General features: G+C 46.3%; 1 protein-coding gene across 2 annotated transcripts in view; it reads right to left on the bottom strand.

The window, feature by feature from the left end:
- Nucleotides 1–22,214, bottom strand: part of LILRB5 (leukocyte immunoglobulin like receptor B5) — a 103,225-nt gene that overhangs the window by 56,948 nt on the left and 24,063 nt on the right. For both annotated transcript variants that reach the window (XM_075329421.1, XM_075329422.1), the window contains exons 3-4: nt 13,466–13,738; nt 2,631–2,930 (exon numbers count right to left, since the gene is read on the bottom strand). In XM_075329421.1, coding sequence (XP_075185536.1) covers nt 2,631–2,930; nt 13,466–13,738 — 573 coding nt within the window. The remainder of the gene's footprint in view (nt 1–2,630; nt 2,931–13,465; nt 13,739–22,214) is intronic.

Below are 22,214 nucleotides of genomic sequence, written 5' to 3'. Positions count from 1 at the left end.
TGGTACAAGTCAGCGGAACCGTAGGACCGGGGACGGGCGGTGGCCCGCCTGTACCGAGCCGGGAAGCAGAGTTGTACCAAGCACGCCAAGGCAGGGCCATCGGACCCCGACTAGGCTAGGAGCCGCCGACAATGGTCAAATCCGAGAGTGACCAGAACCCCAGGGGTTCCCTAACACCCAAGACCCGACAGAAGGCAACTGTCCACACCGTGAGGATAAAAAGCCACCGCCATAGGCTAGAGATCCAAGGGTCAGCGCCTGCGGGCAAACGGGCTCCTTCGGTACATACACGTCGGGGAGCGGACTACTGTTGGGAAACCATCGGAGTCAATACAGTCTACAAAGGTGCAGAGAAAGACAGCCACCATCAACCTGTCCGGGGAGAGCAAAGACACTGCAGCCAGCTGCGGGACCCATCCATCCAGCCGTTTGGTTTACCAGAGACTCTGTGAATCTGTGTCTGAGTGAGTACAACAGTACCATCCGGCACCAGACCGCGCTGACTCCGCAACCCTGCATCCCAGCTATCCAGCTTCCCCGTACCACCACCGGACCCCGGGATCACCAACTCCTACCCATGGAGGGGGAACCAACATCCCAGCTGCTCCCTGCCATCTCCGTCACCAGCAGTGGTGGTGCCCATTATCACCACGACCCGTGGGTGGCGTCACGAACTATCTCCCCAAACAAACCACCCCTTTTCACTCGTGGGCGAGGAGCGCTGCTCGAGTCCCCGGGTCCAGCCCACCTCTCGAGCCACCAAGCAGCAGCAGAAGTCCCCGGACCCGAGCGTAGCGAGCGTGGCCCCTCGACACGCGACACAATCAATACAAAATGTCTAATGAGAAAAGTATTGCAACAGTAAAAATATTTAATCTTTTGTCTCATAAATTACCATTGGGAGAAATTGTGGTTCTGAACAAAAGCCTCAATTTCTGTCCAACATAAAATACTAATGAATTTGAATTTCAATTTACAAGAAAATTAACGTTATCACGTCATTTTTTTATTAGAAAAATTAAAAATAAAATCCTGTGTAACAGGGTCAAGTTACATAGATATTTTTCAACATCAGGATGTACAGCCCAAATGTGTTTATCCCTTGCACCATAGGAGGCATCATTTGGAAACCATTTTTGCATTGGTCTCGGAGGAATTTAGAGACATCAGTTCTAAACAGAAAAGGTCCACTTTCAATCTCTCTTTAGAGGAATTGAAGTCTCTACAGCAACTTAAACATAATTAAAAAAATTTCATCAGTCAAGCAGACAAAAGGAAGGGGGAAAGTTATTCAAAATATTCAGGATTATATGGAGAAATCAAATAAAATCCTGTCAGATAAAAGATACTATGAAGAATTAAAAACTGACCCCACCCCTTTTTACATTACAAAATAACACAAGCTAATTAATAAAGCGTTCAATAAGAATATATTAAACAAAAAAGAAAAAAGTTTCTAACTAATCTCAGTCCTAGTTAAGCTTTTTTCTACCACCTATCTAAAATGCACAAAAATTAAAATAAAAAAACAAAACAAACAAATCCCCCTGGGCACCCAATCATTTTGGGAGTAGGGTTGCTTACTAGCAACCTTTTACATTATATAGCTCTATATTTAGAAGATCTAGTGAAAGAATTTCCTTGCTACCTAAAAGATTCAAATCAATTAATTGAACATCTGAAAATGATCGAGTGAGAAGAAGATATTTTTTATCCATAACATGAGATATTACAGCCTGCAGCTCCAGCACAGTGCCTGCAGCTCCAGCACATTTCCCGCACCTCCAACACAGTGCCTGCAGCTCCAGCACAGCGCCTGCAGCTCCAGCACATTGCCCACACCTCCAACACAGTGCCTGCAGCTCCAGCACAGCGCCTGCAGCTCCAGCACAGCGCCTGCAGCTCCAGCACATTGCCCACACCTCCAACACAGTGCCTGCAGCTCCAGCACAGCGCCTGCAGCTCCAGCAAAGTGCCCGCAGCCCAAAGCCTGAGCACAGCGCAGCTTCAGCACAGCACCAGCGGAATTTCTCCTGTGCCCCCTCTCCACCATCCCCAGTAAGCTACATTCGGATTATAAAACCCACCCTTCATTTCCTTTCCAAATGTTTGGGTGGAAAAGTGCGTCTTATAATCCGAAAAATACGGTACTTATTGCAACAATTGCCAATGATGAGCATTTATCCAGCATCTGTTAAATCTGGTAATAATGCCCCTTGGATGTAATCATATATTAATGTAACAGATACAGGTGGAGACTCTATATGGAATCTATTGACCCCAAGGGCTTGATAAGTAGACTAGAGCTATATGGCATCTTTGGCCAAGACCAGGGTCATCATTACAACCCCATACTACAGCCACAAGCAAGTTGCAAAAAATTGGACACGGGTGAGTGTTCTGAAACTTGCTTGTCACAGTTGTGGTGCCATAGTGGGTGCAATGTGATTCCCTCCCATAGTTCTCCTATAGCCTCAGCCTTATTGTTAATGTTGAATGGACTGCAGAACGTCACCACCAGAAATCACCAATTATTTTCACACAGTTGTAGATACAGTATATGATCAACACTTATCAGATTGTCAAATGGTCCATGGCACATAGAAAGCTCTGATTTATTTATCACTTACCTCCAATATTTGTAGACTTCACTATATTACTAAACGGTGATTCGATGCGATTGTTTTCTACTTGTAAAGTATAAGAACATCGGTACTCTCCTGCGAAATTAGTAACTTTAAAAGTCACGTCTCTGGAATTTTTGGTAACAGCCAAATTTTCATGGGGCTCCGATCCAGAATGCAGAGTAAAACGCTCAATACTATATTTCGTTTTTTGACTTTGTGCTGAGGGGGCTGTGCAGGTTATTAGAAGATGTTTTCCTTTTGCGCCATCTTGTATACATGCAGAGATGGTCGGTTTCCCCACATCTAGAAGAGTTAAAAGTTGTGGCGATATAATACATCTATGTAGCACCAAATAAAAAAACATGCAAGATGCCTAATAATAATAATAATAATAATTTTTATTTCTATAGCGCCAACATATTTCGCAGCACTTTACAATTCAGAGGGGACATGTACAGACAGTATGAGACAATACAAAATAACAAAGTTAAGATACCAGGAGGACTGAGGCCCTGCTCGTAAGCTTACAGTCTATGAGGATGCATAACTACCTGCCTTTTTGTTTTGCGTTTTTAAGTGTTTAAAATAAATCAGAGCTCTGTATGATAAAACTGTACATTTTAGAGTGGCCTTTTATTGTGGCCAGCCTAAGGCACACCTGTGCAATAATCATACTGGCCAGGCTAAGGCACACCTGTGCAATAATTATACTGGCCAGGCTAAGGCACACCTGTGCAATAATCATAGTAGCCAGCCTAAGGCACACCTGTGCAGTAATCATACAATAATCATGCTGCCCAACCCAAGGCACACCTGTGCAATAATCATACAATAATGATGCTGGCCAGCTTAAGGCAAACCTGTGCAATAATCATACAATAATCATACAGGCCAGCCTAAGGCACACCTGTGCAATAATCATGCTGGCCAGCCTAAGGCACACCTGTGCAATAATCATACTGGCCAGCCGAAGGCCCACCTGTGCAATATTCATGCTGTCTAATCAGCATCAAGATATGCCAAACCTGTGAGGTGCATGCATTATCTTGATAAAAGAGAAGTGCTCACTAACACAGATTTAGAGAAATTTGGAAAAATAATCAAAAAAAAAGGTCTTTTCTTTACCTAGAAAAAAATTCTTAAATCTTTGAGTTCAGTCCATGAAAAATGGAAGCAAAGAGAAAAGTGTTGTGTTTATATTTTTGTTCAGTTTAGTTTTCCATCAACATAGCCATATGAGGGCTTGTATTTCGCAAGACAAGTTGCAAGTATGTTCCTTACCAATTACTGTACCATGTAATGTGCACAAACGCACAAATGTAATGAAAGGGGGAATTAAATTAATGAGATTTTGCAATGTTTTTTGGAGTTTAGCTTTTATGACATGGTTTTCTTGGTAAAAATGGCCTGATAGCTTGATTTTTCAAGTCAGTATAAATATGTCAATACCAAACTTGTAGGATATTTTTAGTATTTTAACCTCTTTACAACCTGATCAGCAGAGATGTGTGGCCAATAGGTGATCCACCCATGCCTATTAACCCTTTAGGTCGTGCTGTCACATACTGACAGTACGATTTAAATGGCCGTGGCGGGCATCACGCATCCCTCTGAACAGCAGAAATGCTGATCTCCTGCGAGTACCAGAGCTCTGGCGGCATTCACAGGAACTGAGTAATGACAGTGACAGCGGTCATCATCTGACCCCATGCTGTCATGGCAACCCATTGGGATCGTTTCACGGGGCCGCTGATAGCGGTGGATAACAGCGCAATCCCAGCCAGAGCACGTTTGATCACACTGTCAAAGTTTGACAGCACCATCTAAGGTGTTAACAGACACGGATGGAACTCTTAGGGGTACTTTGCACACTGCAACATTGCTAGCCGATGATAGCGATGCCGAGCGCGATAGTACCCGCCCCCGTCGCACATGCGATATCTTGTGCCGTACAGGAGATGAGGGGGACGTAAACATCCCGCCCACCTCCTTCCTTCCGCATAGCTGCTGGAGGCAGGTAAGGAGAAGTTCCTTGCTCCTGCGGCTTCATACATAGCGATGTGTGCTGCCGCAGGAACGAGGAACAACATCGTACCTGTCGCTGCAGCGATATTATGAAAATGACCGACACTACACAGATCGACGCTTTTGCAATCGTTTATCGGTGCATCTAGGCTTTACACGCTGTGACGTCGTTACTGGCGCCGGATGTGCGTCACTTTCGAGTTGACCCCGACGATATTGTAGTAGCGATGTCACAGCGTGCAAAGTACCCCTTAGTGCACATGTCTGATGATCAGATCATCAGCCAACATGTGCAGGGAATAATGCGGCTACAACGCAGGAGCCCGTTACATCATATGGAACACCTCATTTGTGAAATATCTAAAAAAGTTGTCCACTATTCTTAAGATAGTTCATCAATGTCTGATTGGCCAGGGACCGACCCCCGCCTATCAGCTACTCTCTGTGCTGGTGGTGGCAGCAGGTGGATGGAAATGCTTTTTTTCTGGAACTGCCCTGACATTTGATAGCGGCCACAAATGGGTACTGTACATCTTCCGCCATAGATTGTAAGCTTACAAGCAGGGCCCTAACTCCTCCTGTGACTGTTGAACTATGTGTTACTTTGTTTTGTTCTTATTGTCTGAACATGCCCCTGCTTAATTGTAAAGTGTTGCAGAATATGTTGGCTCTAAATAAATAAAATGTGTTATTATTATTACCTGGCTGTGGCCGCTATGAGAATATGGGGCAGCTCCAGAACTGAGCATTTCCGGCTGTTTGCTGCTGCTGCAGCACCAGGTGCAATTGATCCGCGGGGCTGCGGGGATGGTCCAGGAGTAGCGGACAGTGAAACATTCTGAATATGTGCCCTTAATGCAATATATGTGCATGGCTTAAATTAAAGGCATGATCTTATCAATCATTATTTCCGCTGTTATCAACCAAAATCAAATGCTGTTTTTCTAAAGGTCTTTTAAGTATTAAAATGAATTAGTTTTAATTGTTCAGCTCCACCAATGCTAAAATGATATATGAGATTACAGGTGAGAGTGTCTCTAGTAATTGTATAAATTATTTCACAGTTTATGTAAAGATGGCTACAAGTAAAGACGTATAGTGCCCAAAATGTGTCAGTGGTTTGCATACATATGTGGTATTGTTTAATGTTGCATGAGAAAATACTTAAGTAAAGGATAGAGTTTACCCCCCCCCTGAAATGAAGCATTAATTTATCAGTGATCTCATTTCAGGAGGTGGTCTGGTCCCTGCGCACTGTGCGATGTGCACAATGACAGCGCACTCTCTGTTGTTTTCTCAGATAGGCAGTAATGAGCCAAAAGGCGAGGAGAGCGCACTGTAAGTGTGCAGTGTAAGAATACCCAACGTGCAGAGACTTGCGATGTTACTTGAAGGGGCAGTGCTGGGCTCTACGCGCTGGACATTTTTGAGACTGTGCACTAACAGTGTGCTCTGCGCTGTTGCTGGGTCTTTACTACTGATCTGAGCTGGCAACAGAAAGCGCGCTGTCATTGCATTGTGCACATCGCACAGCACACAGGGTCCAGACTAACCACTGAAACAGGGTCACTGATGATGCTTGGAGGAGTGTGGTGAGCTGTTTCAGAGACTTTAGGCCCGATGCATTAAGACTGGCATTGCTCATGTTAATTTTCATAAAATGACTGGCTGGAGTACAATATACCTTATGCATTATGAAGTGCATGCCATTTAATTAATTATATACCGTACATCTCTCTACTCTAGTCAGAGATATAACCAGCAAAATTTCTGCCACAAAAATGGAGTAAATTTTAATGAATTAGATGGGTGGGTGTAGCCACGATTTGTCCCTCCCATGATCCGTACATTGCGGCAAAGCTGGCCAGTACTGGTGTGAAAATGGCAAATGTTGCAAAAAAAACAAAAAATTTTTTTTACCACAATTTAAGGTGTTTTCTGCCAGAAAAGTGGTGAAAACTCCATCATGAATTTGGGCCTTTGTTTCTATACTATTCTACAAATAGGCAATCAATATCTTATGAGTGGACAACCCCTATAATATAACACTTTCAATTTAATATGGTTTGTTATAAACATGAATTCATCTTTCGTTCATTGAGTCCTTGGTTTTTACCATGCTTTCATGTTAAAGGGAGTCTGTCACCTTAAATGTATTTTCTAAATATCTATCTTTGCACCCTAACCAATTTTGTAATTAGTTTTATTACACAATATACTACACTTCTCCTTATCTAGATAATCCCTAAGACTAGGTTCATACACTGCGTTTTTTTAACGCTGCGTTTTTGTGCGTTTTTTGCGGCAAAAACCACACAAAATAGCGGCAAAAAATGGTGCGTTTTTTGCTGCGTTTTGCTGCGTTTTTGCTCACTGTGTCTTTATGCGTTTTTTATCAGTGAACAATGCCATTAAAGATTGTTGAAAAAAAAAGGTCTGATGTCATTTCCTTCTTCAATATGTTCTTCATTCTCCACTAGTGTATGCAGGCGAGCATACAGCTTCAGAACTACAAGGCTCAGCATACTCCATCCAATAGTGTATGCAGGAGAGCAGACAGCAGCTGCAGAACAACAAGGCTCAGCATCCTCCATCCAGGACTGTATGCAGGAGGGAGAGGCAGGAGGAGCAGAACTAGAAGGCTCAGCATACTACATCCAATAGTATATGCAGGAGAGCAGACAGCAGCTGCAGAACTACAAGGCTCAGCATCCTCCATCCAGGACTGTATGCAGGAGTTTTTTGCCCCCCCCCCCCCCAAAAAATGATGTGGGCTTCGCCATATTTTTGTATGCTAGCCAGGTACAGCAGGCAGGTACGGGCTGCCCCCAACCCCCAGCTGCCTATTTGTACCCGGCTGGGAACGAAAAATATAGGGAAGCACTTATTATTTTTATTTCATGAATTTCATGAAATAATTTAAAAAAAATGACGTGGGCTTCGCCCAATTTTTGAGTCCAGCCAGGTACAACTAGGCAGCTGGGGATTGGAATCCACAGTGCAGGGTGCCCATGCTTTCTGGGCACCCCCGCTGCGAATTGCAGTCCGCAGCTACCCCAGAAAATGGTGCTTTCATAGAAGCGCCATCTTCTGGCGCTGTATCCAACTCTACCAGCGGCCCTGATGCCGGGTGGCTCGCTGGGTAATAATGGGGTTAGGGCTAGCTGTATATTATCAGCTGGCCCTAAGCCCGAAATTCATGGTGTCACGCCAATATTGGGCATGGCCACCATGAATTTCTAGTAAAGATAAAAATTGGGCAAAGCCCACGTTATTTTTTTTTAATTATTAAATTAAATATAGGGAAGCCCTTTTTTTTAATTATTTCTTGAAATTCATGAAAAAAAAAAAAAAAAAGGGGGCTTCCCTATATTTTTGATTGCCAGACGGGTACAAATAGGCAGCTACGGGTTGGGGGCAGCCCGTACCTGCCTGCTGTACCTGGCTGGCATACAAAAATATAGCGAAGCCCATGTCATTTTTTTTTTTTGGGCAAAAAACTCCTGCATACAGTCCTGGATGGAGGATGCTGAGCCTTGTAGTTCTGCAGCTGCTGTCTGCTCTCCTGCATACACTAGTTCTGCAGCTGTCTGCTCTCCTGCATACAATGAAGAACATATTGAAAAAGGAAATGACATCAGACCTTTTTTTTTTTTCCATCAACAATCTTTAATGGCATTGTTCACTGATTAAAAACACAGTGAGCAAAAACGCAGCAAAAAACGCACCAAAACGCGGTAAAAATGCATGCGTTTTTTCCGCGTTCTTTTGCTGTGGGTGCGTTTTTTTGAGACAAAAACGCACATAAAAACGCAGCGTGAAAAAAATGCCTAGTGCGCACATACCCTTAGTGTGTTTTGTTAACTGCCTTTCCTGTGAAGGTTTATTTGAGAGGATTCACAGGAGGCTAGGGCTGCACTCATTCCCTGCAGCATCCATCACCTCCTCTGGAGTCGGATGTCGTCAGTAGTGTTGAGCCACCCCCCTAGTGTTTGAGTTCGGTTCGGTTCGTCGAACGGCGGCTCAGTTCGGCAAACGTTCGACGAACACCTTCGAACCCCATTGAAAACAATGGCAGGCAAACACAAACACATAAAAACACATTATACATATACACATACAGTTAATAAACATTGCCATTACACTTACAGCTCCCCGCGACACGTCCTGCACTCTGTCTCCCGCCGCTTTCCCTTCCGATCATCGCTGCGCCCTCCCGGTAACCAGCACTGATGATAGGACCTTCCGTGACGTCAAAATAGCATGTGACCAGTCACGTGTCTATTATCTCATTGGCTACAGACTGGTCACATGGCTAGACGTCATGCTAGGTCCTGTCAGTGCATCTCTCCAGTGCGCGGTGCTCGTTTGAGCATCGCCGTGTACCAGCGAGATGCTCTGGCACATGGTCGACTCCCCGTCCATTCATGTCGGCACTCTTTACAGAGTCAGACCACATGCAAGGACTGGATGCCACAGCCGGTGAATAACGGAGATCACCGTTGCTATAGTAATCCGCCTGTCAGCGGTGACGTCACCGTTTACAGCCCGCAGCCTCTGCTCACTCACTGAGTGATTAAACTGCATGGGAGCAGCAGCGTCTTCCTCCCATGCAGTGCTGTCTGATGAAGCAGAGCTGCATGGGTTGAAAGAGAAAGAAGACAGAAGACCAGGATCGTGGAGGGTTGAGAGGGAGTAATAAACATGGAGTTTCTCATGTGTCTGTGTATTTATTTCTATTAAAGTATTTTTTCTCTGTGTGGTGTCTTTTTTTTAACCCTTTATTGGAGATTCTTAATGGCCGGGTCAAACTTGCCTGACATTAAGAATCTCTGGCTTAATACTAGCTAGTAAAACAAAGCTAGTATTAACCCATTATTACCCAGCGAGCCACCTGGCTCCAGGGCAGCTGGAAGAGTTGGATACAGCGCCAGATGTTGGCGCTTCTATGAAAGCGCCATTTTCTGGGGGCGGCTGCGGACTGCAATTCACAGCAGAGGGGCCCAGAAAGCTTGGGCCAACCTGTGCTGAGGATTCCAATCCCCAGCTGCCTAGTTGTACCTGGCTGGACACAAAAATGGGGCGAAGCCCATGTCATTTTTTTTTTTTTAATTATTTCATGAAATTCATGAAATAATTAAAAAAGGGCTTCCCTATATTTTTAGTTCCTAGCTGGGTACAAATAGGCAGCTGGTGGTTGGGGGCAGCCGTACCTGCCTGCTGTACCTGGCTAGCATACAAAAAAATGGTGAAGCCCACGTCATTTTTTTGGTTGGCAAAAAACTCCTGCATACATTCCTGGATGGAGTACGCTGAGCCTTGTAATTCTGCAGCTGCTGTCTGCTCTCCTGCATACACTAGTGAATGAAGCATGCTGAGCCTTGTAGTTCTGCAGCTGCTGTCTGCTCTCCTGCATACACTAGTGAATGGAGCATGCTGAGCCTTGTAGTTCTGCTCCTCCTGTCTCTCCCTCCAGCATACAGTCCTGGATGGAGGATGCTGAGCCTTGTAGTTCTGCAGCTGCTGTCTGCTCTCCTCCATACAGACAGACAGCAGCTGCAGAACTACAAAGCTCAGCATACTCCATCCAGGACTGTATGCAGGAGTCCCCCCCAAAAAAAAAATTACGTGGGCTTCGCCGTGTTTTTGTATGCTAGCCAGGTATAGCAGGCATCTACGGGCTGCTCCAACCCCCAGCTGCCTATTTGTACCTGGCTGGGAACCAAAAATATAGAAAGCCCTTTTTTTTTTTAATTATTTCATGAATTTCATGAAATGATTAAAAAAAAAATTATGTGGGCTTTGCCCAATTTTTGTGTCCAGCCAGGTTCAACTAGGCAGCTGGAGATTGGAATCCGAAGCTTTCTGGGCACCCCTGCTGCAACTTGCAGTCCTCAGCCACCCCAGAAAATGGCGCTTTCATAGAAGCACCATCTTCTGGCGCTGTAGCCAACTCTTCCAGCTGCCCTGGTGTCACGCCAATATTAGACATGTCCACCATGAATTTCTAGTACAGATAAAAAAAACCACAGAAAAATATTTTTATTAGAAATAAAAGACAACACAATTAGTGACTCCATCTTTATTGAAATAAAGAACCCCCCCTCCGCAGTAATCCTGGGACAAGGGTCCCGCGCCGTCCAATCCAGATCCAATATCATCTGATCGGTTTGCTGGAAGGCAAAGTGATCAGATGATGTGTCAGGTTCAAGGGCCTGAATCACATGACACAGCAGCTGATTGTATAAACGGCTTTTATACAATCAGCTGATGCATCAGTGCAAAAAAAAACAACAAAAAAACTACACACTTCTGTGCAGACTCCTGTCTGACAGCAGCAGTTGATAGTTTAGCCGGCTGGGCGGTAAAAAGCCGGCCTCACTGCTCGACTTATAGTGTCACCTGATTCCGTCAGGTGACCACATCAGCTGATCATTGCCAGGTCTGAGAGAAAAGAGAAGAGAGAGAGGGAGAGAGAAAAGAGAGAAAAGAGAAGAGAGATAGGGAGAGAGAAGAGAGAGAAGAAATGAGAGAGAGAAGAGGAGAGAAGAGAGAGAGAAGAGAGAGGAGAGAAGAGACAGAGAGAAGAGAGAGAGGAGAGAAGAGAGAGGGAGAGAGAGAGAAGAGGGAGAGAAGAGAGAGAGAGAAGAGAGAGAGTAGAAAGCAATGCAGCCTCATTCCGTGAACTGCTCCGATTTTAGAGGTGTGTCCCGTGGCTCACAGTTGATGTCCGGCTCCTCCCCTCAGTGCATAATTAAATTAAATTAAATTATATTTATAAATAAATAATAATTATTATTTAAAATTAAAAATAAATTAACTTCTTTACCGGGGCAGCCGGGACTTGAACTCATGAACTAATGCTCCTTAGGCAGTAGCTCTAACCATTGAGGCACTGCCTCTAATGAGAAGCATAGGAAGATTTGGTAATCTTGACCTCTGCATTGTAGAGTGAAGTCTCCGGTGACAGCGTGGCTCACTTCAGGTGCTGCGTGGAGAGGACACAGAGCGCTTGTGTTCTACGGTGCTCCCTGTCATCTTCATGTAGCAGAGCTGAAAGCGTCATGTGGATTACTTCGGACCTGGATTGTTGTTTGGGGATTAATAAAGAGGTAAAGGAGCGGGTTTTTTTGTCTTTTATTCCAAATAAAGGATTTTTTGTTGTGTGTTTATTTACTTTCACTTACAGGTTAATCATGGAAGGTTTCTCGGGGAGACGCCTGCCATGATTAACCCTTTATTACCTCGATTGCCACCGCACTAGGGCAATTCGGGATGAGCTGGGTAGAGTCCCAGGACTGCTGCATCTAATGGATGCGACTTCTGGGTGATATTGTTAGGGTGGTGGGCTCCCCATAACATGGCGCTCCCTATCCTGGCAATACCAGCCTCCAGCCGTGTGGCTTTATTCTGGCTGGTATCAAAATTCAAAATCAAATTTTTTTTTAAAATTATTTATTTATTTATTTTACTGCAAGATATAGACCCGCCCGCTAGCGGTTGTGATTGGTTGCAGTCAGACACGCCCCCACGATGAGTGACAGATGTCTCCCTGCAACCAATCATGGGCGCCGGTGGGCGGGGAAAGCAGGGAATACCTGATTGAATAATGAAGCGGCAGCCATTTTGAAAAGAGGAAAAACCGACGGAGATTTGTGTCAGCCGTGCAGCGAGGCACCCGTGATCGGTGAGTAGGAAAGAGAGAGGGATTGTGCTGGGGACGCAGGACGCATGCAAATGCACAACGTGCGCACATAGCCTTACTGTGAAAAGCCATGCTTTTGGTGATCGAACCGTTATCGAATGATAACTCGAACTGCCGAACTTGAAGCAAATCGTTCGAGCTCGTCGAACGACTCGAACACCGCCCAAAATCACTCGAATTTGAAATTGTCGAACCGCTCGAATCAAACATCGCTTAACTCTAGTCGTCAGGGGGCAGCACTGCAGTTACTTACCACAGTTTCCTGCATTGCCGCCCTCTGAAGATGTCCTGGGTGATTGAAGCTGTGGGAGTTTGAGTGCAGCGCTGGGACTCTGCTTTTATTTCCACCATCTTAGCTTCTGTGAAAGACATTGTCAGAGGTGGAGATAGAAGCAGTAAGGGACATCAGCCCCACAGTTTCTGGCACTACCCTCAATGAATTATCATCAGGGGGCGGTGCTGGTGTCACTCTACTTTTATCACCAACCCCTTATGATAACTTGTTTGAGGGTGGTGATAGAAGCTGTGGGGCAGTGCTGATGTCACTCATTGTTTCTATCTCCGCTAGTGTTGATATCTTTTACAGTTTAACCCTAGAGCGCGCAACAATAGAAATCTACAATAGAAAACAAGTAACCTAGCAGGCCTGCGATGCCCCAGGTAAGCGTTCCAGGGTTAATATCTATAGCAGAGACAGATTGAGAGTGCTGATGCTGCACTCACCTCTCGCAGAGCGGCTATCATCATTGATGCAGGATATCTTCATAGGGGATGCTATGCAAGAAAATAGTAAGTTACTGCAGCGCCATTCCCTGGTGATGTCCTGTTTCCAGAAGAGGCGATAGATGCTGCGGGGAAGTGAGTGCAGCCCCAGCCTCCTGTTATCTCATGTTTGATAAAAATATTTAGAGAATAGCAGGATAGGGGAAAGTGTATGGTGCTGTGTAATAAAGCAAATTACAAACAAAGTTTAGGTTGAAAGGATAGATACTTTGAAAATACATTTTAGGTTCCGGACTACCCCTTTAATAGGAATATTTAAGTCTGATCTAGCAAGGTATGATGATTATCACAAACACGGTCATGTATATTAATACCATTTACTTACTTATTAATTGTAACGTAAGGTAATCACTTGGGTCACTCCAGTGATGCATGAAATATTGACGACAGTAATAATCAGTAGAGTTATTTTTCAGCACATTTGTCACAGTAAAGTTTTGTTCATACACGTTGGTGTTTCCATATATATACCACGAATGGTTTTCTCTATTTAGTAAATGAAACATCCCCGGAGATTCATTTGATGAGCACCTGATTGTTATGTCGCCTCCCGTCCTCATTACTTTACCAGGAAAGGATCGGATTTCTGGTTTATTTCCTTTGTAAAAGAAAAAAATAATAAACGAGAAAAGACAGAGAATTTATTTAGGTCTTTCCAGTACTGCAAAGTGAGAGTCAAAACTTTTTTCCTCCATGTGTGGAATGTTATGATTACAATTACAATACAAAGATGAAGATTTTTTTTTTTATCTACACTTTTGCACAATAAAATCTTTTTGTCTGACACACAGGAGACTTTTATTCTGATTGCTCTTTCTTTGTGTCAAGATTAGGGATGAGCGAATACCGTAATATTCGCTTCGCCGAATATCCGGCGAATACGTCACCACTATTTGCGAATATTCGACACCCAATGTATGTCTATGGGAAACCCGAATAATTTCATGTTGGACCTAACGGCGAGCTGTGGTGACTGAGGAAAAGGCTGAAATGGATGGGAAAAAGCAGACACAGTATGGACGCAGCCTATAGAAGGTGCGTGAGTGCATTTCTGCCCATCCCGACCCACAACCCCCTACAAATCATCCAAGATGGCAGCGCGCACACTACAGCACTGCCCGCATTCACCCTCTTCCTGTGCCTTGACTCATGCGGCTGAAAACTCGTCCCTGGGTCCAGCTAAGTCACCCCCCACATCCCCCCAGTGTCTCTATACCTACCACAGCGTTGATCCCCGCAATCCCTCCTCCTTCACAGTAAAGGATGGGCGCATGCACAGAGCGGCTGTCAGGTCAGCTTCCTGCTTTGAGAACCGCTATGCTGGAATCATGCCTGGTCTCTCACTCTCTCTCTCTCTTTCCATGACTCACTTCAGTTGCTGCGGGGACCTCAAAGGAGCAGCGGTGTTCTTCGGCCGCTCCTGTCAGCTTTCGATGTAGCAGAGCTGGATGCGTTGTAGGACCTCGTGTGGATTACACCGGACCTCGAGGGGTATTTGGGGATTTTAATGAAGTGGTGAAAGAGGGTGTTTTTTTTTGTCTTTTTATTCCAAATAATGGATTTTTTGGGGATGTATGTGCCTATTTAGTTTCACTTACAGGGTAATCATTGCGGGTGTTTCATAGACGCCTGCCATGATTATTCTAGGGCTTAGTGGCAGCTATGGGCTGCCATTAACTTCTTATTACCCCGATTGCCACCGCACCAGGGCAATTCGGGATGAGCCGGGTAGAGTCCTTGGACTGTCGCTTCTAATGGCTGATATTTTTAGGCTGAGGAGCTCCCCATAATGTGGGGCTCACTATCCTGAGAATACCAGCCTTCATCCATGTGGCTTTATCTTGGCTGCTATAAAAATTGGAGGGGAACACACGCTGTTTTTTTTAAATTATTTATTTATTTTACTGCACTACATAGACCCGCCCACCGGCGGCTGTGATTGGTTGCAGTGAGACAGCTGTCACTCAGTGTGGGGCACGCCTGAATGCAACCAATCATAGGTGCCGGTGGGTGGGGGAAGCAGGGAATACGAGATGGAAAAATGAGCGTTCGGCATTTTCAAAAGGAGAAGAAGCCTCCAGAGCAGTGTGACAGCTGTGCAGTGCCGCGCCGGTGATCAGTCAGTGATCGGTGAGTATGAGAGAGGGAGGGAAAGGGAGAGACTGACAGACAGATAAAGAGAGACCGAAAGATCTGTGCTCTGTTTGTCAAAAAAAGCGATTTATGGAGCTGCTAGCTAGGGATGGGCGAACCTCCCGATGTTCGGTGTTTGGGAGACTCGCCCGAACATTTTGTAAAGTTCGAGTTTGGGTTCTGATTTAACGCAAACTTGCATCCGAACAATGAACTTGGACTTTACAGTTATGAGTAGAGTTGAGCGCGGTTCGTGGTTCTCCAGTTCACGGTTCGAGTGATTTTGGGGGGTGTTCTAGTTAGAACTCGAACTCGAGCTTTTTGCTAAAAGCTCGACAGTTCGAGTTACGTTCGAGAACGGTTCTATTAGCAAAAGCGTGGCTTTTTACAGCTACAGTGTGCAGGGAGCCATCGCTGGCAGCCTACGGTAAGCTGGTAACCAAGATAAACATCGGGTATCCAAGCAAAGTGCTTTGGTTAGTAACCCGATATTTATCCTAGTTACGTGTGCAGGAAGCCAACACTTCCCCGCTCAGCTCGCTCCGCCCCCCTCCTGCACACGGCATGTACACACACACTCACACAGTCACACTCACCTGTCCCCAGCCATGCAGTCCACGACACTGACGTCCTCAGCGCCACATGGCCCCACTAGGCTCCACCCACTTCGCACTCCGACGCCCGCACACATGGCCCCACTAGGCTCCACCCACCTGGCAGTCTGCACACATGGCCCCGCTAGGCTCCACCCACCTGGCACTCTGCACACATGGCCCCGCTAGGCTCCGCCCACCTGGCACACTGCACACATGGCCCCGCTAGGCTCCGCCCACCTGGCACTCTGCACACATGGCCCCGCTAGGTTCCGCCCACCTGGCACTCTGCACACATGGCCCCGCTAGGCTCCGCCCACCTGGCACTCTGCACACATTACCCCGCTAGGCTCCGCCCACCTGACACTCTGCACATATGGCCCCGCTAGGCTCCACCCACCTGGCACTCTGCACACATGGCACCGCTCGGCTTACCTGCGGTGATGAAGTCCCGCCCTCCCGACCTCAGCGCTGTCACTGTCCTCCATGGCTGCCGCTTCACATCTGTCACTGCGGCCCGAGACTGTCACTAGCGGTGACGTCACAGGCTCTTGCGATACTTGCCTGTGAAGGTCATTGAACTCAGTGACAGGTCTGCTGTCAGCAGTGCAGGAGATCGTCACCGCAGGTAATGTACCTCGCTTACAGCAGCACTTGTCATGCCCTGCAGTGACTTGGGCTGACCTATTGATGTTAGCTCAGGTCACTGCATTGCTCTCCCAGCCAATAGGGAACATTCTGTTCTTCATGGACTGGGACATTGACTATGGTATGGACCGTCATGGGAACCCCTTGTATTACAGCAGACCTGGATTTGTTTTTCTTTCTAATAAATTGGTAAAAGAGGGAATGTATTGGGGAGTGTTTTTTCAAATAAAAATGTGCTTGTCGTCTTTTTTTTATTATTACTGACTGTGTTGGTGATGTCGGGTATCTGATAGACGCCTGACCTCACCAACCCCAGGGCTTGATGCCAGGTGACATTACACATCTGGTATTAACCCCATATATTACCCCATTTGCCACCGCACCAGGGCACGGGATGAGCTGGGGCAAAGCACCAGGATTGGCGCATCTAATGGATGCGCCACTTCTGGGGCGGCTGCGGCCTGCTATTTTTAGGCTGGGGAGAGTCCAATAACCATGGACCTCCCTAGTCTGAGAATATCAGACCCCAGCTGTCCGCTTTAACTTGGCTGGTAATCCAATTTGTTTTTTTTTTATTATTTATTTAATTTAAAATAACAGCGTGGGGTGCCATCAGTTTTGGATTACCAGCCAAGGTGAAGCTGCCAGCTGTGGTCTGCAGACTGCAGCTGTCTGCTTTACCCTAGCTGGCTACAAAAATAGGGGGAACCCCACGTCATTTTTTTAAAAAATGTATTTATTTTTTTGGTAAATACAAGGCTAAGCACCCCTTAGTGCCACATGAAAGGCAACAAAGGGTGCAAAATTACAAAATGCAGGAGAGTGGGATATTATGTGTCTTTCTGCCATTATAATGACAGAAAAGACTGATATGAAGTGTACAAATTTATGTATTTTCCCTCCTTCAGTTTTTTGGCAGTACGCCAAAAAAACGGAAGGCGCACGGATGATAAACGGATGACATACGGACCGTATATGTGTGACGCTCCCGATGCCTCGGCACCGCTCCTTACCCACTGATCCGGTCGCACCTGCACAGCACCACTCCTTACCCACTGATCCGGTCGCACCATCCCGGCACCACTCCTTACCCACTGATCCGGTCACACATGCACGGCACTGCTCCTTACCCGCTGATTCGGTCCACGTGTCCACCGGTCACGGCTGCCGCTCCCGCTCGTGCTTTCCTGTGTCCTGTCCCCAGTCTCATGTGTCTGATTCATGCTTCTGTATAGGGTCGGGCCGCGCCCACTCACCTGGTCTTATGGGCCCAGCACTGCTGCAGCACGATATGACATGAGGCTGTGCTGGGTATATAAGACTGGCCTTGCCATGTGGGCGGGGCCTGATCAACGTGTCTTGTAAGCATTGTCTTGAAAGCTAGGTGCTCAGGTCCCCCTTGTGCCGTGTCCTGTGATCAATACTATTGCCTGACATTCCTACCCGGCACCTGTGCCGGATTCCTGCATTGTCTCCAGGAACTCTGAAGCCCCAGTGACTGTTCTACCCGTCCCCTGTGGGACGCAGTCCCTGCCACGCTAGTGCTCTGGCTACCGTGCACCCAGGCCTCCGGTGGGGTGCACGGCCCAGTGGATCCGCCACCCGGACCTAACAATACGGAACGGAAATGGATGCCACACGGATGCACCCGTGAAAAAAACAGACCGTTTTTTGCGGACCGCAAAAACGGATCGGTTGTGTGAATGTAACCTTATTCTGATCTGCCATTTATAAACAGCAGGCAGAAATAAGTGAACAGTGCCCCCCAGCGTCAGAAAATCTCCGGGGTTTTAGGGGTAGCTGAGACCCTGGAGATCATGATTCAGGACGTTTTTTCCGATCCCCGCTCACGTGATCACCGGTATACACTGTATACCGGTGATCACGTTACAGTAAATGACAGCGCCGGTAAAAAATTATTTATCTCCCATCTGGCATGAACAAACATGTCAGATGGGAGATAAATCTCTTCCCCGGTCCCCTCCGGTCCCCCGGTGTCGCCAAAGTGCCCCCCCGACCCCCTCCTGGAAATCCAAGATGGCCGCGCGCACAACACCGCGCCGGCCGCATTCACCCTACTCCTCTGATTTCTGTCGCATGTGCCATGACACATGCGACAGAAAACTCCTCCCCAGGCCCTGCCAGGTCATCCCCTATAACCCCACCAGTGTTCCCCGGTGTCCCACGGTACCTGTGCAGCGTTGATCCCCCGCGGCCCCCTCCTTCACAATAGATGCTGCCGCATGCACAGAGCGGCTGTCAGCTCAGCTTCCTGTGTTCAGACACAGTGAGTGGCGGTAACCATGCATCTGTAAGCTACTGCAATGCCCTGCTCATGAGCTAAGGAACATAGTTGATCAGGAGAGCTATACTACATTTACAAATGGAGGGATTTGCTATTTCTGTTGCCCTGCTGAACGACTACCAAACATGAGAGTCCGTTATACGCCACAAGAAAACATGTCTAAATAGTGAGCTCTGTTTAGTATTCATTCAGCTGGATAACTGGACTTAAAGGGGTATTCCATCTCCAAGATCCTATCCCCAATATATAGTAGGTGGAATAGCAATAATATCAGCAAATACCAATATTTGGAAATGTAGAATAGTTCTCCTGATTAGGCATGCCCTTACCTCATGAGCAGGGCATTGAAGCTTTGGTAGCAACAGTTACGACATGGACTCTGCTGCTGTGGACCCGGGGACAGTGGGTGCAGATTCATTAGACCCACACGCCTCACATGGAGGGTCTGCACTTCTAGAAAATGGGGGATACGTTCCCTGAGCGTGTCCCCCCATATTCTAGACGGTCCAGAGTCATCGTGGGACCCCCTTATTTTTTTTCCTTACAATAAATTGGTGAAAGAGGGAATGTTTTGGGGAGTGTTTTTTCAAATACATTTTTTTTCATCTATTTGTTTTGTTAGTACTGACAGTTTGTGATGTCGGGTATCTGATAGACGCCATGACATCACAAACTGCTGGGCTTAATGTCAGTTCACCTTACAGCTAGTATCAACCCCATTTATTACCCCGTTTGCCACTGCACCAGGGCACGGGATAAGCTGGGGTGAAGCGCCAGGAGTGGTGCATCTAGTGCATGCGCCACTTCTGGGGCGCCTGCGGCCTGCTATTTTTAGGCTGTGAAGGGCCAATAACTATGGACCTTCCCACCCTGAGAATACCAGACCACGGCTGTCCGCTTTACCTTGGCTGGTGATCCAATTTGGAGGGAGCCTACTTTTTTTTTGTAATTATTAATATTTATAAAATAATTATAAAAAAAGAGCCTGGGGTAACCTCCACATTGGATCCCCAACCACGGTAAAGCTGCCAGCTGTGGTTTTCAGGATACAGCCGTCTGCTTTACCCTAGCTGGCTATCAAAAATGGGGGGACCCAACGTCATTTTTTTTTTTAACTATTTTTTTAAATAAAAAAAATTAATGGGCTTCCCTGTATTTTGATTGCCAGCCAAGGTAACGCCAGGCAGATGTGGGTGGCAACCCATAGCTGTCTGCTTTATCTGCACTGAGAATCAAAAATACCACGGAGCGCTACGTCATTTTTTTTAAAGATTTATTTTTACAGCACTATGATGTCCAGCAATCAAAATACAGGGAAGCGCATTTTGTTTTTAGTTATTTAAATAAATAATTAAACAAAATATATATGGGCTCCCGCTGCATTTTTTGTATTGCTAACTAAGGGTAATCCAAGCAGCTACTGGCTGCTAACCGCCACTGCTTGGTGTTACCTTCACTGGCAATGGAAAATCCAGGGACGCATTTTTTATTTTTTTTGCCAAAAAACTACAAAAAAATGACGTGAGCTTCGCCATATTTTTGTATGCTAGCCAGGTAGAGCAGGCAGGTATGGCTGCCCCCAACCCCCAGCTGCCTATTTATTCCCGGCTGGGAACTACAAATATAGGGAAGTCCTTTTTTTAATTATTTCATGAATTTCATGAAATAATTAAAAAAAAAAAACGATGTAGTCTTCGCCCCATTTTTGTGTCTAACCGGGTACAACTAGGTAGCTGGGGATTGGATCCGCAGCACAGGTTAGCCCGAGCTTTCTGGGCCCCTCTGCTGCGAATTGCAGTCCGCAGCTGCCCCAGAAAATGGCTCTCTCATAGAAGCGCCATCATCTGGCGCTGTATCCAACTCTTCCAGCTTCCCTGATGCCGATGGCTCGCTGGGTAATAATGATTTCAGTTGATAATATACAGCTAGCCCTAACCCCATTATTACCCAGCAAACCTCCCTTCACCAGGTCAGCTGGAAGAGTTGGATACAGCGCCAGAAGATGGCGCTTCTATGAAAGTGCCATTTTCTGAGGCGGTTGCAGACTGCAATTCACAGAAGAGGGGCCCAGAAAGCTCAGGCCAACCTGTGCTGCGGATTCCAATCCCCAGCTGCCTAGTTGTACCTGGCTGGACACAAAAATATGGCGAAGCCTACGTCATTTGTTTTCCAATTATTTCATGAAATTCATGAAATAATAAAAGGGCTTCCCTTTATTTTTGGTTCCCAGCCGGATACAAAAGGCAGCTGGGGTTTGAGGGCATCCCGTAGCTGCCTGCTTTACCTGGCTAGCATACAAAAATATGGCGAAGCCCACATAATTTTTTAGGGGGCAAAAAACTGCTGCATACAGTCCTGGATCGGTTATGCTGAGCCTTGTAGTTCTGCAGCTGCTGTCTGTCTGTATGGAGGAGAGCAGACAGCAGCTGCAGAATGACAAGGCTCAGCATGCTCCATTCACTAGTGTATGCCGGAGAGCATACAGCAGCTGCAGAACTACAAGACTCAGCATACTCTATCCAGGACTGTATGCAGGAGTTTTTTGCCCACCAAAAAAATGACGTGGGCTTCGCCATATTTTTGTATGCTAGTCAGGTACAGCAAGCAGGTACGGCTGCCCCCAACCCCCAGCTGCCTATTTGTACCCGGCTGGGAACCAAAAATATAGGGAAGCCCGTTTTTTTTTTTAATTATTTCACTTATTTCATGAAATAATTAAAAAACAAATGACGTGGGCTTCGCCCCATTTTTGTGTGCAGCCGGGTACAACTAGGCAGCTGGGGATTGGAATCCGCAGCACAGGTTAGCCCGAGGTTTCTGGGCACCTCTGCTGCGAATTGCAATCTGCAGCCGCCCCAGAAAATGGAGCATTCATAGAAGCGCCATCATCTGGCGCTGTATCCAACTCTGCCAACAGCCCTGGTGACGGTGGCTTTGCTGGTTAATAATGAGTTAATACTGGCTTTGTTTTACTAGCTAGTATTAAGTCAGAGATTCTTAATGTCAGGCAAGTTTGACCCGGCCATTAAGAATCTTCAATAAAGGGTTAAAAAAAAAACACAGAGAAAAAAAACTTTAATAGAAATAAATACACAGACACATTAGAGACTCCATGTTTATTCCTCACTGTCAGCCCTCCACGATCCATGCTCTTCTGTCTTTCTCGTTCAACACATGCAGCTCTACTACATCAGACAGCACGGCATGGGGGAAGACGCTGCTTCCCGTGCAGCCTTCACTCCATGAGTGATCAGTGCTGCTGGCTTTTAGCGGTAACATTACCGCTGACAGACGCGTTACCATAGCAACGGTGCTCCGATCATGTGATTCCCGGAGCCGCGGTTAGCTATGGCAACGGTGATCTCCTTATTGACCGGCTGTGTCAGCCGGTCCCT

The sequence above is a fragment of the Anomaloglossus baeobatrachus genome, chromosome 11, assembly GCF_048569485.1.
Source record: "Anomaloglossus baeobatrachus isolate aAnoBae1 chromosome 11, aAnoBae1.hap1, whole genome shotgun sequence".
Classification (NCBI taxonomy): Eukaryota; Metazoa; Chordata; class Amphibia; order Anura; family Aromobatidae; genus Anomaloglossus; species Anomaloglossus baeobatrachus.
Note: the sequence above shows the minus strand (reverse complement) of the source record. Positions and strands in the feature narration are given on the sequence as shown.